The sequence below is a fragment of the Tachypleus tridentatus genome, chromosome 7 (assembly GCF_004210375.1).
Source record: "Tachypleus tridentatus isolate NWPU-2018 chromosome 7, ASM421037v1, whole genome shotgun sequence".
Lineage (NCBI taxonomy): Eukaryota > Metazoa > Arthropoda > Merostomata > Xiphosura > Limulidae > Tachypleus > Tachypleus tridentatus.
This window is the reverse complement of record NC_134831.1, coordinates 185,268,620-185,285,256: the sequence shown is the minus strand read 5'-3', so window position 1 is coordinate 185,285,256 and position 16,637 is coordinate 185,268,620. Positions and strand designations below refer to the sequence as shown.

Below are 16,637 nucleotides of genomic sequence, written 5' to 3'. Positions count from 1 at the left end.
TTAAAAATTATTTCGGAACATCTCCTATATAACTTGTTTATGTTATCTGTTTTTATAACTAAAAGATTGTTTCTAAAACTAGTTATTAGAGAATAATAAAAAGCCACTGAAAAATGTATTAAAGCATTGAAACATTGTTAAAGGAAATTAGCCAAAGAAGCTTGTACCAATAAAGTATACAAGGCTACCTGGGAAAGTAGTGGAATTTTTTTAAATTTGTTGCATTTTTTTGTAATAAATTTTTTTTTTTAATTAAAGTTTGTATCTGTAAAATTAATTTTCTGTGAATATCCTGGATGTTATTTTGAATTAAATTGTGTTTATGGTCACTTTGAAGAAATGACAAATATGCAAAGTCATGTTTAAACTTTTCAGTATTCCATGATTTTCTGTGAACTGTAGTCTATTTGTATGTTAAGTATTTCGTTTCCTTTTGTTAGGCTGCTAACAAGTTGGGTGAAATGGAAAAGGTTCTCTTGTTGATAGAAGAAGTTGGAGGTGTAGACAAAATAGAAGCTCTGCAGCAACATGAAAATAATGATGTTTATACAGCTGCCTTGGATTTCATTGAAAAATATTTTTCTGGAGAGGTATGGTAACTTGTGTTTTTGTATGGTACATGAAGTGTGATATTCTCCAATGTTTTTGTGGCGAGTGAGGTCCCATGTAATTGTGCATTCTTTTTGTTACAAGAAAGGTCCTACATCATTGATAATGGTTTCAATTATGCTGTCATTTTCGATTTATAGCCAAACTTTATGGCAATTGGCAAAGGTTTTTTTTTTTAAGTGTTGGAACTAACTTTCTTTTTCTGCTTGTGTGTATGCAAAATGAACATTCCAAACAACTGTACACAATTAAGTAAACCTATAGATGAAAGGTAGTATTTTTAATGTATTACTACTTTTGCATTGTATAAGAAATTGTAGTAAAAAGTGATAAATAGAAAATACACCCAAGAACTAGGTACTAAGATTCATGTTTGAAATATTTCCACTATATACAGGATCTAACATCCTGTGACAACATAATGATTAGCACTGCATCTTTCATTCTGTAGTTAAGTTTATTTAATTGGAAAATTACTGTAAATTTGAGGATCTTGTTTGGTAACCTTCAAATTACTGACTTATTTTTATCTTGTTCACTGCTGATGGGGTTTACATATTGTGTCAGTGAATAATTTTATATTCTTATCTGTTTTAAATATGAATTTCCATATCAGTAGTTTTATGTATGCATTTTTACATTGTATTATCTAATTCTTTTTATAATCTGTAATGTATTAAAAAGTAAAATTAAAAAAAAAAAAATCTTTAGGCATTGGTTTCCTTGAAAATGTGGAATATTCTTGTTCATAGGACACAGATGATGCACATCTTGTACCTGAGATGAGTGCTGGTGGAGATTACCAGTTTTCAACAACTTCTGCTGCACCAGAAGGAGGATTCTCCTTCTAGAGATGTATCATAACGTATCAAATTTATTGAACAGTTTAAAGGAGCAGTATGTATAGATGCAGTCTTAAAAATTATTATTCAGTATTTCCTACACTAATAAACTTAAAGAAACAGTATTTTAAAAATTACTAAAATTGTAAACACTTTTCAAATTAAATATTTTTGATATTTCTTGATTATTTGTTTTTAATATTAAGCTGTACACTTAAGAGTACAAGTTTGTAAAAATAAAAGTGTTTACCAGTATCTTTGATATACTTTGTTCAGTCTTTTGGTATTTAATTCTCTTGTTTTGTATTGCAAAAATTAAATAGATCCATATAAATTATTAGGAATAACATTTTTGATATTCCTATTATTAAATAAATTTCTTCTCACCAAAGATAAACTAAGTATGTAATTTGTAGAGGTTTATTGAATTATTTGCCATACTCTTGCTGTGGAATATACAGGCTGTTTTTAAGAAACCCATATCTATTTCGTTAGTTCATTGATGGTGATCCAAGCTTTGCTAATGAGACCTGAATAGGTAAAACTGCAGTTCAAAGGATGCATTAGGCCACTCTTGACATGGATCATATTTTCAATTTTACATTTGGTGAAAAGAAACTATTTTTATAAAGTAATCGTTTAATCAGATGATTTGCTATATTATTGTAGGTTGCTATACAGCAAGTTAAAAAGGGCTCAAACTCCCTAAATATAAGATGTAATTAGTTTTCTAGTATTGAAAGAACTTTGGCTTTATACCATCAAACTTTAAGATCTAATGATTTTGTGGTAAACAGTACAAACTGTTTTTTAGGCTAAAAAGTTAGTTTTGGCAAATTTGTATTGGTAAGACATTGTTTTAGAACTTTGGTACACACGCATCTTATCGTAAACTCTTAAGAGATTCAATAAAACTCAAATGTTTTGACATTCACATTAAGTTGTTTGTATAAAGTTAAAAGCTGAAAAATGTACACTAAAAGAATTGCATATTTTGGTTGAGAAGCTTTACAATAGTCACCAGACAAAGAAAACATGAAGTTTCTATGTATGGAGTGGGTTTCCTTCTGATGTTATGGAGGCAGTAAATTTAAGTGAGCTTTTTTTGAGAAAAAGCTTGCTAATAATAATGTGTGGTCTTTTATTAATATTAAAGTACACAGGATAAGACAAATGAAATGGTCCTTTGTTCTAATTATTAACTGTTATTTACACAATACCTTGTTTAACTTGTATACTTCAGAATGTGGGAAAAACTACTGGTTAGTAATTATTTTCAGAACAATATAATACTTCCTCCATGGTACATTTCTGAACAGCAATATTACATCAAAAGAAACTAAATTTATTACAAGTTTTACTCTCTGTGTGTAAGGTCTTTCCTTATTCTAAAATAGGAATTGTAATTTAAAATTTTTATATTATCATTATAATTATTTTTATGATATAACACTGTCCTTTTTTATCCACTTGAAAAATTAACCTTTTTTTTTTTATTACCTGAAATTGGGTAACTTTTCATTTTTTAAAGTGAGACATCTTACCACTGCCATTTTAACAGTATCCTTTACAATACTAACATCAACTTCAAGTTGATCCAAGCTGATTTAATTTAAATTTTCCTTCATTGTCATTCTGGTATCTATAATATGATTCACTTTTGTTAACGTATAGCAACCACTGGATAATTAGAGGTGTAACAAAAGGAAGCAACTGGGAATGAAACAACAAAGTAGTGCATCTGTCTAACAAAAAGATAGCATCCTCAGCAAATTCTCTTACAGAAAAAAAATAAATGTTCGTGGCAGTGTGGATAAACGGAAATCTTAGGAACCAGAAGTGAAAAACTTTGCAAAATAACGTTAGCCAGTACTTAAAGTTAGTTGTTGAAGAACAGGAATGGTCGATCAAATTTTAAACACTTGGAAGTCAACACTTCCCTTCTACAGGGTGTTCGGAAAGTCACTGTGCACTTGTATATTTATTAACAGACATGTCACTCATATTTACCTCCTGTATTTTATATTGAAACAATTATAAACAATGTTGAAAGTGACCCTGGTTGGCATCAATACAGGCCTGAATCCTTCTTATTTTGTTCTTAAACACTGCTATCAGTTGCTGGCTTGAAATACTGAATGAATGCTTTTAAAATATAATTACAAAGCTGCACAGTGACTTTCCGAACACCCTGTATAAAAGGGGGTACCCAAACCTTCACGTGTAGGTAAATACATCATAAGACCTTCAACTTAGTCTTGCCTCCTCCAAAGGCATTTTAAGTATAGCCTTGATAGGAGACCCATACCATAATAATGAAGAAATAAGTGTAAACAATATTTGCACAAAAATAAATGGTAGTACTAGAACAGTCATACTTCTGAACTACACTGCCAGTATGATATAAAAGAAATCTCCAATTCAGGTCCTCAGGACAAAGAAACTATACTCCAAAACACTTGATATTTGTCATAATCGTTAATTCCTAGGATGACTAGTTTCCTTTTTCTGCTGGTAGAATCTTGATGGTGTCTCGTTTTAGATGGTTCAATGCACTGCATTTGTGTTCAGTGATATTAGGTTTTGGCTTTCTGGCATTCCTGAGTATTGTGCAAGTTTGTCAGAATTGTGCAGCAGATTCTCTAAGGTTGCCCAAGGAAAACCACTCGCTGGACAGGTGATACTCTACCTGTATAGTGTCCATACCTAAAAATTAAAACAATTATTACAACATTTCTATTACTATTGAATATTACTGTTAATCCAATTGATTGGGAAGGTGTATTTAGGCCAGGATGACAGTCTTTGCTGTGTATGAAATCTGAGTTTTGTTTCTGTTCTTGGCTCGTTTGTAATATCAGGAGGCAAGTTTGAAGGGGGTCATGTACTGAAAGTAGTTCAGTTAGTGCAAGTTGTGTGTGGGGTGTAATTAGGCAATCTGAATATGAATTTTAAGACTTGGTTCTGCAGTTGAGTATTGGTATTTAGACATGTTACAAGTGACTTCATTGCCATACTTGAAGAGGGGTCTAATATAGGCTTTGTAAATGGCAAGGTTAGTTTTGGTTGAGCAACCTTTGTTGGATCCACTAATAAATTTTAGAAAGATCCCTACTGCTGGCTTTGCTGATTAATATTCTTGAGGTTTTGTGAAAAGGTTAGTCCTAAAATTTTTTTGTTGGACTTTGAAATGAATATTGGTGTTATTGAGGTTTAGTTTTAGTTTGTTCTTGAATTTTTCCAGTAGTTAACTTCTTGGTGGAAGGCAATGGCTTGGGTTTTGGTGGGATTAAGGCCTACACTCCATGTGTCGCACCATTGTGCCACAGTATTCAGTGTTGCTTCACCCCTGGCTGCTGTAGTGTGAGGGTTGTTGTAGATGCACCAAGTAGCTATGTTGTTGGCATATTGAGATGAGGGTATAGTTAAGGGTGGAAAATGGTATATCATTAACATGGATATTACAAAGCACAGAGCTAAGTACTGAACCTTGAGGAATTCTGCCACTTAGGTTGAAAGGGTCAGAGTATGCCATATTTATCTTAACCTTGGCTGTGCATTTGGAGAAGAAACTATATTCATTGAACTAAACCAGATGGCAGGTGTACAGCTTGGGTTTTATATCTAATGCCATTGTGCCATACAGAGTCAAAGGCTTTCTGGACATCAAGAAAGGTAATTATGGTGTTTTTTGCAGTTTTTAAGATTTATTAAGTCTCAACTAGATGGTCGATAGTTGTCTTTTACTTCTACCTGCACTTTTATTACTTCTCTTGTTTCTAAATAATAGTTAATATAGTTAGTTTAACTCTTTCCATGAGTTTGCTGAGCATGTTCAATAAGCTTATTGGTCTGTAATTACTGTGTATGGCTTCAGTAACTTGCTTTATGTAGTTGTCTAATTCAATTTTATTGTTGGCATTTTCAACTAAGTGTAGTAGATTGGAGTCGAGTGTGGTGTTTAACGTGAGCGAGTCAGATTTAGTATACATGTACAGTAAGGGATTTGTGTGGATGAATTGCCAAAAAATGGGGAAGTGGTTGCTAGTTATTTCATCATGAACACAAATTATATTTTGCTTAATGTTTCCTTGGGAGCTATGATGAAATCAAGTACATCATAGGAACCATTGGCTGCAAAAAACTGTAGGTGTATGGTCACTTATTAAATATATCTTTACTTATGGAAAGAAAATCTGACCATTTAAATGTTTTAGTATCCTTTTACACCCTTGTGCAAATTAATTGAAACAAGACTGAAAATTATGATTTTTTTGTTCAATTTTTTTGCGTTTTATTTCTGAGAATCTAAAAATTACTCTCAAATTAATATATGATATGACAGTCTTTATTTTTCAGAAGATCATTGATCCCCTTTGGCATCGAGTCCATGAGTGGACTGCAATCTTTAGTAATTTTTAGATTGCGATACCACACCTCAATTATGGCCTCAATTAGCTTATCTTTCGTAGTACAGTCTATTCCTCAGTCTTTCTTTACAAATTACCCAAAGATTTTCAATAGGATTTAAGTCTGGAGAGTTTTCAGGCCAGTCCAGCATCTTTATTTGTGTTGTAGTCATAAAATTCTTCAAAAGTTTCAATGTGTGGTAGGGAGCTAGATTTGCTGAAAAAGCTCCAAAACATCTTCAAGGGATGTTTTACGAACTGATTGATGCAAGATTCTCGAAGTATCTTACCTGGATCTGCAAACATGCAGATTTCTTTGACCCTGTACGAAGAAATGAGTCTCGTCACTGAATAACACCTTCCTCTATTGTTCTTGCATCTAGTTCTTGAATTTCAGATCCCATTGATACCATTTTTAATTTATTGAGTTGGTAAGTTGTTTTTTGACTGGTCTCCTTGCCCTTCTAATGCAATTTTGAATGACGTAATATTCCTCAAAATTTCATCATATATCCCAAAAATAGATCGACCGTACTGCAAAACACAGCTAATAACACTGTCTGTGTGAAAAAATGACTATTAAAGGAAATCAGCTGGTCCAGTGAACCTACACTGGCTGCCATGCTGAAAATATTGTAAAATGACCATTTGTTTCAATTAATTTGTACAAGGGTGTAGTTCTGTGTCTGTGGGGAATTAAATTCCCCTCCAATAACTGGTTTCAGATTAAGATCCACACATTTTTGTAAAAGGTTAATGTCGGTATCATTTAGAGAACAATAAATGGCTATAATATGGATTGCTAATCAGTTAAGATGTATGTTTCAAAAGATAGTTTTGTTTAATTTGTATCTTCTTTCGAGATGAGATGGGATATTTCTATGCTAAAGTAAATGATAATACTTCTGCTGTTTTCTGAGTGGAATATAGCATATGTGATGAATCCATGGATTTTGGTGTTATTTTGTGTGTAAAATGTTTCAGAAACTGACAGTGTTGGCGTTTGTTTATGCTCTACATTTCTATTCTTTTTGTCTGAGGTTTCCTTGCCATTTAAAGTGATAGATGGTGTGGGTTGCCTTTTGTCTAACTTTTGCATATGTGCACATTGTTTGAGTTTTGGTGGCTGTGTTTGTAGTCTTTGAGACTGGAGTTTCTAGTAGTGGTTATTTTGTGTTGCAAGTGTTTAGGGTCTGTGTTTGGTGTTCATGGTTTTAAATAGTATCCTTTCTCTGATCTGTGTGTATATAGGACACTCTTTGTAACTGGCTGCATGAGGGCCCTGACAATTTTTGCACGTGACTTGGTTGTGCTCAATGAGGTAATGAGTGACTTCATGAGGTCCACTACATCTCGCACATCCGTCTTTGGCCATACAATTGATTTGTAGTGCATCCAAATTGCTGGCATTTATAATATTGGTTTTAGATGTGGTTTCTATAGTTCAGTTGTGTGCTTTTAAAAAAACGCAACATTCCTTTAGTAGTTTTGTTCTTCCATGTTTATGGTTACCTTGACAAGTGGCATTTTTTAATTGATATTATTCATTCTCTTGTTACTTTGTAGCCTTCAATTTTTAGTTCTTCCGTGATTTTATCGTCAATGACAAAATCCACACTTCTGACTAAGCTGGTTATGTGCTGTGCATTTTATGAGAACTCCTTCCATTGGGAAGCCATTTGATATCCCTAAAGTAGATAGCTGGAAAATATGATCTCTGTTAGCAATCTGAGGAATGCATGCTGTATTCTGAATGCCTTCAATAAATAAATTTGGGATTCTGTATCGAAGGTCCATGTGTTCTTGTGTGTTAGAAACAGTGGGGGTGTTATTTGTTTTAGCATTGTCTATGTTTATGGTTATCTTTTTGGGTTTTATGATCCTTGGAGCTATTAGAATTACTTAACATCACTTACATTGGTCTTTTTCCTCCTTTGGCTCCATTTTAGTTGCAAGATTGATGTAGATATCATTAGTGTTGCCCATAACATTGCATTTCAAGGGTTTACCACTTTGTGAGAAGGCATGCTTCAAATATTTGACAAACTAATTCTTAATTGACCTTTCTTGTAACCTATATTTCGTTTTTGAAAATTGACGTTCTTTTGCATAACATTGTGTTTAACAAGTAATGTTAGGGTCTAAGGGCTACCAGACCATCACTCCACTCCACATGCATACATAATATCACTGCACCTGTATAAGATTTCTAAGCCTATGTATCTGCAAAACTCCGCAGCAGCAATCATTAAATGGTAATGCAAGCTTGTATATTTAAAAACAAAAAATGAAGTAAACCACTTAACATTATTGAAGAGTGCATTAGTAACTGTACTGTTCTGTGACCTTTTAATGAGATTGATATGCTTGATGCATTCATACAAGTTTTTCCACATCAGGTCACAAGATACTAAGAGATGCTCATGTTCATTAATTTGCAGTCTTTGTTTGGAAAGAAGCAGGACTGCTGCACTCTACTAAATGTCAGGAAGGCAAAGTACATCTTGACTTCATTCCACAGTATGTTCGTAGCATTCAGAAATATCTTTCTGTAACCAAAACTATGATATCTTGAATTTTGGCCTCAGCTCAATGTCACTTTTATATCAAGATCAATTCTTCCTCCATCCTTCCTGATTCCTTGATTATCTAGCAATGGATTAACCACCCAGTTATATTTGGAGAAAAAGATCTTGAAATTTTTCAGACATGTTTTTGTGCAGTTCCTCCACTTGTTTACAATCCACTTGACGATTAAATAGGAGCGGAAAAGGAGGATACCGTATAATTGAGACACTCGAGAACTGAAAGAGCTCATGACAGTCGATCATTACAGTTGAATAACAGTAATTTGAACTGAAACATGAAGATGACTGATTTTATTTTTATAAGGTTTGGATCATTGCCTTGGAGTTGCAAATTGACTTTGTTAAACTGCAAATATATATCCGACAAGTAAGCAATGTTGTGTTTGTTCCAGAGTTCCTCACTAACAGAAGCATTGAAATCTTGAAAGAATTCTGCCACTGTTTCACAAAGTGAGCAGAAATATCTCGAAATTTCCCTTTGACAGCAACCTGTCTCCTGTGTGCAGCAACAACTATTAAATCTTCATCATTCTTAGTGCAGAGCTGTTGAAATACTCTGGCATTGAAGTAATGTGCTTTGATTTTATTTTATAGCTGTAATAAGAGTTCTTAATGACTTGAAGCTGATCACTTAGGTTATTTGCAACTAGATGTTGCCTGTGAATTTACAAAATGGATGGTAAAAATGTTAGCCACAGCATTTTTCAGGAAAGTGCTGAAGCCATGATAACAACTTGTCATTATTTGGTTCCCCATCAGCAGTTCCACAACAAGAAAGCAAGAATGTTGGTTAACAAGATTTTTTTTTTATTAAGAGTGACACACACACACACACACACACACACACACACACACACACACACACACACACACACACACACACACAATAGCGTTAAATTTTATGTATCCAACTAATACACGTTTTGTCTATTCTATGGTTTTGCAAAGATTGGATAAAGTATCTTCTTTCTAAAATATTTTACATTGTTAAATATTACTTCTTCATGGAATTTTAGTACATAAACAGTTAGATTTGTCTTTAATATGGCAAGCATACACTGAGTTGTGTTTTTTGGAATGAGTACATATTTTAGCTCATTTACATAAATGGTTTGGCATAAACCTCGAACAGATGGGGAAATTTTATGGCTTAATTTCGTCTTTTCACAGGAATTTGTTTTGTAATAAAATACATCGATAAGAAGACAAATATACTCCTTCTTAACATTAAAAGAAATTCTCACCATGTCTTCCAATACAGCCAGAAAATTGTAACAAGAAAAGGAACTAAACTTTTAAACAATCACTTACAACATGGGCTCCACCCCCAGTGCTACTGGAGATGTAGGCTTCTCCTTTGTCCCATCCACCACTCCACTCCATGCAACCCTACTAGTGTAAGAAGTAATGCAGCAAGAACAAAGATAAGGGGCAATTCCCTTAATACATAGCGGTACAGTCATCGCCTGTATAGACAAAGGTTAAACATTTTCGTACAGTACGGTGTATCACACCGGTTTCACATGTAACCTTCAAGACCAAAATGGTGGAACAAATGGCACATGACCCGATAGTTAATCATGATGTTAAATTCCTTCATTTTAACAAAATTAAGAACCTTTCACATCATGTTCATGCATACGAGACGATGCCTGGTACCAACACCAAACCTTGTTTGATAACATTCGTGTTTAACTTTGAGGACGCACCCAAATTTCTGAAGCTCCGCTGCTATCATGTCGTGAAACCAATCATATGGTGCAGAATTAAGTGCTGTCCAATTCATATTCTGTTCAGCTGATTCTACAATGACTGAAACACCATTAAACAAAATAAATACTACCCTACAAATGTTGAGCAGTGCCTGATTTATGACAAGGTTGCCACATACACTGCTGGCCAAAATCTTAAGGCCAATGAACATAAAGAAAAATGCATTTTGCATTGTTAGACTCAACCACTTATTTGAATAGAGCTTCGAAAAATGAAAATAAGAAAAGAGAAAATTAAAAAAAAACTTTTAGCATTTAAGTGGAAAATGTGAATATTATGAAATTAGCCTAAATACTAGCTGGTGAAAAGTTTAAGACCATACCAAAAAGAAGTCCTAAACAGGGTAAGAAATGCCCAACGAGAGGTCTCAGAAGTGATTTATATGGCCGTCATTCTGAATAACTTCAAACATTCGCTTTGGCATGGTCGATATAAGCGTTTGCAGAAGGCTGGCTGGAATGTTATTCCAAGTGGTGAAGATAGCTTCACGAAGATCATGCACTGTTTGGAATTGACGTCCATTTCTAAAGACTTCCCTTGTCATCCACCCCCAAACATTTTCAATGGGGTTCAGTTTGAGTTTCAGTTATTCGCCATGAAAAAGTCTTTTGTCCTGTGGGCATTGTGGATTGCAGCATTGTCCTGCTGAAAGATCCAGTCACTTCCACACAAGGGCCTTCAATCAATAAGGATGCTCTCTCCAACATGATGATGTAGCCAGCTGCTGTTTGATGCCCCTGTATAACCTGAAGCTCCATTGTTCCATGGAAGGAGAAAGCACCCCCACATCATTATGGACTAACTCCACTGTGTCGTGTAGAAAATGCCTCTGGTGGGATATCCTTATTGTGTCAGTAATGTCGAAAGTCATCTGGACCATCCAGGTTCAATTTTTTTCTCATCAGAGAACAAAACCTTCTTCCACTTTTCTACATCCCGTGTTTTGGTGCTTCTCAGCAAAGTTTAACTGAGCTGTTTCGGTGGAAGGAGGCGTGGCCTTTGAAGACGTTTACGGTCTTTAAAGACTTTCTTTCGTAGATGCCGTCTTATTGTTCTTGAGCTGCATTATGCGTCCATAAGGGACTTAATATGGTACGACGATCAGCTTGTGTCTTGCCAGACAGCCTGTCGAATCCTTCTGCTCAACACTGGTGAAATTGTATTGGGCCGACCACTTGAAATTCTTGTTCTGTATCCCTCAGGGTCTTTTAAAAAATTTTCAACAGCAGTTTTACTATGCCCAATCTCGCCAGCAATGGCATGTTGAGAGAGACCTTGCTTTTGCAGCTCAACAATTTTGCCACGTTCAAACTTTCTCAACGTTTTAGCCTTTGCCAAATAGTTACAATTTACGAAATATTAGTTTAGCAGCCAGTATGTGTCACGACACAAGTCTTTCTTCTTTACAAAAATGGTAATTTTATAAAACTCAATCTTTCTTCAAAACAGAGAAAAGCAGATAAGAAAAACTTCAAGGAATCTCAAACTTTTTCATACGACCTTTCTGTACCTAGAAGGCCTGACACCAAGCAGTCCTGAAACATAAGAAGAATGGAATAATTTACAAATCTACTTGACATTTTAGATGCCCATTTTGAGTTTATCAAATCTGGATGTATTTTTAGTATGTAACAATAAGGAGAGCACACATTAACAAATCAGAACATCTTGTCTTTGAGTGACTGAACTGCTGACTTTGGAAACATCTGAGAGGGTTTGGAATATGTGGCCATAGCTTGGAATAAAGATAACCTGTCTCAATAGTGGCAGGTGGATGTGGTGATGCAAATTTCAAAATTAGGACATTGGTAAACATCATAATTCCATCTTTGTAAGTGGATATACACCTCACTGCAGCGACCCCTTTGGTGGAGAAACCAGCGAGGATCTCTGAATCGTGAATGTTCTTCAAATCCTTTTGTACAATAATTACTCATGACGAATTCAAAATAGTGAGGGGGAGTAACCTGAATGAATATATCCCCAGTGGCCTTTGAATGCAAGAGGAGTTCGCTGTGTTTAGGAGTGTGTTTCAACCAATGTCACCAGAACAAAGCTTTTTGACTAACTCAGGAGAGGCAGAAAGTCTCTCTAGTCCGTTCTGAATTTTTTTAAAAATCGTTTCCTCCTAAAGATTTGTGTGCTTAAAGAATGTAATACAAGAAAATGATGTGCAAGTGTTGAAGTTGATTGCTGTTCAGAATCTTCAAGATGTTGTCGTTTATCAATGGTCTGTTTTTCACTATTTTATATAGATTTTTATTAAGGAGATCCATAATGAACAAAATGTTTTGGTGTACTCTGACTCCACCTACAAAGAAACCCTACGAGTGGATGCACTACAGTGCCAAACAAGGACACTTAGCAACACCAGCATTTTGTGACCACTATATCTGAACATAAGCCTCAGACACAATGCCCACAACTCTCGTTGAGAACATCCGACACTCCTACTGGTTGACCCTAGCCAAAGTGGATCAGCCAATTGATCCAACAGGGGCCACTCTAAGGCTGTTCATCTTTAAGAATTCAAGACCAAAGTGGTGTGTTAGGGTTGTACTTCTCAACTACCACGATCGTCTCCTATTCTTCACGGGTCAAGACGCATGGCAAACACGTGAGTATCATCCGATTAAATCCCAAAGGAGGTAAACTGAAAGAACAGAATTTTCTATGTCAGATCCCTTTGCCAAGTACAAGAATTCTCACTGAATATCCATATGATTGGGGAGTGAAAATATTGCATCACCATACCACAACATAGGAGAAATAACTGCTTTAACAATTGTTGCACAAAAATAAATGTTTGTAATGGAAGAGTCATATTCATGAACAATATTACTCACTTGAAGGGAAAAAGATTATTCCAATTCTCTTCCTTGAAACAAATAAACCAAATTGCAAAATAGCTAATTGGTTCTCTCGTCCAATACGACCCAACAGGCATATTTGTAGAATGTCGCCGTTTTCCCAAACAAGTTACCTTTATTTTACAAAGTCTGCCAAAGGACCAATAAGCTGATATATAACGTAAATGGTCACTGGTACTGTAAAAAAAAATTAGTTTCCTCTACAAAAATAACATCAACAATAAAGAGTGTAAAAAGTAAAATGACAATGTTCCACAATTCAAGTATATTTAGAGACGCATCTAAGTCCCATTATGTTGAATAGGAAAAAATATATTAGAATGTATTGACATTAGTTTTGTGGACTTTGTTACTCTCTTGAAGTGGAGATGGATTTTCCATTTTTTACATCTATATCTGCACTGGATGTTGATCTTGGTTGCTGGGGTATCAGAAAATGAGGTGTGAGTATTCTGCAAATCATTTGTGATACAATCATCAATGTGACTGTAATGTTCTTCCTCGCATACTTGTACCTCCCATGGGGTGGAGGAATCGGTTGCAGTTGGTGGGTTGATTGTATCTCGACCATTAATTTTAATTTTGATGTTCAACCTTCATTCTGATAGTCAAGAAAGAAATTGTAGTATAAAGTTCTTCAGTTTGGGAAGCAACTTGTTCCGACGAATTTTCGACATTACTGGTTGAGATTTCTGGGTGTACAACCTTGGTTTGCCAGTGTACATGGACTGGCATTGAGGATAATTATTCACACTGTGGTTTTCACTAGAAATAAAATAATTTACTTAACAATCATTGGAGTCATGACTGAATGTAGAACACTGTGTACGTTAAGGCGTAACACAGATCATGGATAGATGTCCAGCCTGACTGCAACACTTATATAAATGAATTATACTGCTGCAATTAGTCATTAAATTGTAATGATTTACATGTAGGAAATATGGAATTGGTGATGACGTGTCTGTAATACACGTCGAGAACCTGTTAGGATATCTGGATGGCCACATTAATGTTCATGTTCAATATGTAGTACTTGGACATATGAGGGTAGACACTATGATGTCGTTACATAGTTCACATGGTGTGTAATAGATTGTCATCCAGTTCAGGTTCGATCCTGCAGGATAAACACCAATAATTTAATTTTGATGAGGAAAATTATCTTTTTACAGGAGTTTCTGCATAATATAAACTTTAGAAAAGTAGCAACATATCTTGCACTACGTAGATGTTGAAAACACACCAACGATCCATCTCCAAGCACTTCATGAAGTGAGTTGGTAATGTCAGTTGATAAGGAAGATTGTGTCACTTGAAACTGCACTGATTGTGGTCGAGCACAAGGTCTGTTGTGTGATGACATTTCTATCCCCTCTATAAAAAAAAATTCTAAGAAAGAAATAAGGTAAGGGTCCTAATGGACTATTAAACACAAGAACTCGCTAACAAAAGAAAGTAATTACTAACTGTAACAAATCAACAGTTGGTATATATATATATATCACTGAAGATTATACTCAGTATTGATAAGATGATAGTTGAAGACGTATGGCTTCACATCTGCCAGCTAATTTTGAATTTATTAACAATAAAAAAAAGACCATACAAATTTGTCACAGCTGTTCCCACTACTAAGGTGCATGAGGCATTCAGTAGATATTCTCCAAAAAACAGAGTTGTAGTACCTATTTATGATGAGAACATAGGCCTTATGCTCAAGGTGATATGATGTCAAAAGTCAAACAACAGTATTTCCAACTGCATCTAATTTTGCCTCAGCCATTTCTGCTCTGCCAATATATATTTCAGCATTGAGAATATATCCTGTATCCCACTCGCATAGCATGCATGATATCATTCCCCATTTAGTGGGTTTGTCTTTTATCTATTGCTTGATTGCTAGCCGATTTTTGGTGGGAATCATTCTCTTGTCAAGAATTAGATGCTTGTTTGGTTTGTAATACAATCTACATTTACGAAGCAAGTCATTCAGCATTGGACGTACTTTGTATAGCTTGTCCGTTTTATCAATGCTTTCATTTTCTTCATAAAGAACATGTAGGAATATCCAGATTGCAAGAAAACGATCACGAGTGATAACCTGATGGAAGCCAGGTGTGAATGTTACATAATCCTTTCTTTCACTCGTCCACTAGTCTTTATAGTTTGGTTTGATAACTTAAATATTCCATGTACAGTGTTTGTCAAGAGAGGAAATGAAAGCATTCATTGGACTCTGGTGTAAAGTTTTTGGCATAATAATAATTTGGCTTGTGTTCACGAACTTGAGAGGCACTTAAATTTGTCACGTTCCATAAATTCACCCAAAATGCATCATCAAAGAAAAGGCTCGAAAAATCCAATAAGTGTTCTTTCTGTTGTTACGAAATTGGGAATATTTTGTGGGCCGGCATTGTTACCATGAAACTGCAAATCAATCTGTGGTGCAGAAAATAAAATATTACTACAACCTGTATCTAGAACATCTGTATCACCACCACCATCAGCTGATCGAGGACCACGCTCCCTGGCTTGAAGGCATCATATCAGTTTCAGATTCTTCTTGTAAACTTTCTTCAACTAATTCCAAGTCATTTTCAGCATACGTTTGATCGAATTCCTGTTCATCTTCATCTGATTCATCTTAATTTTTCCGATACCTCAGCAGTTATAAACATCCTAGGCCTTTGTCTTTTTTCACTCAAAGTGCTTGGTTAGAGAGAGCTATGCTTAATGGTAAAAAATAGCAAATATCTTTACAAAAAACAACAAAATTGGCACTAACATGAGGCTGTTATTCACAAAATAAATAATAATGCCACACTAACATACCTTTATTCCCATTGGCTAATTTATTTTTAGTTTGATTTTGTTTAAATGTGGGCGTTTCCCATTGTTGCTATAAGGTTGCGAGAAATACAAAAAAATAAAAATAAAACAACGCATTTATGAAATACAAACATCAAAGCCGACTAAAAACGAATCAAGAAATACAGATATGCAACAAACAAGCACAGCTACTACACCAGGTAGCAGCAACTTATGCACAAAAGCTGAAGGAAAACAACACACAACAAATATCACAAATAAAAACCAACCGATACAGTAAACAGCAATACACAGGAACCGAACAAAAAAAAAACACGCACACACAAACCCTCAAGAAAACAACACTCGTACAATATTAGCACAAACGACGAAACAAGTTTAGTGGTAAATATAATCAAAAACATCTTTACAGATTTCATTGCAGAATATTTAAAATCAACCCACACCAAAAATTGCATTGATCTTATTAAAAGTATTGAAAAAAAAACACATAATACCATACATAATGCAATTAATAACAATCACTGGATACCTACTAAAAACAAATTCACAGTTGTAAGTATCAACACCCAAGGTGCACTCGCTTCCAAGAAACACGAGATTGATAATATAATACAAAATACTATATATGCAAAAACGGCTCGTTACAAATCGTTACAACAAATGTTGGTACCTCCTGAGAAAGCTTTTCTATACACTATAAACCATGGAAGT

At 34.7% G+C, this 16,637-nt stretch overlaps 1 protein-coding gene across 2 annotated transcripts in view; it reads left to right on the top strand.

Annotated features, from left to right (window-relative positions):
* The window catches only part of Pen (karyopherin subunit alpha), a 40,775-nt gene extending 39,062 nt beyond the window's left edge, over positions 1-1,713 (top strand). For both annotated transcript variants that reach the window (XM_076516223.1, XM_076516224.1), the window contains exons 11-12: positions 441-590; positions 1,362-1,713. In XM_076516223.1, coding sequence (XP_076372338.1) covers positions 441-590; positions 1,362-1,460 — 249 coding nt within the window. In that variant the 3' untranslated portion in view covers positions 1,461-1,713. The remainder of the gene's footprint in view (positions 1-440; positions 591-1,361) is intronic.
* Positions 1,714-16,637: the final 14,924 nt, after the last annotated feature.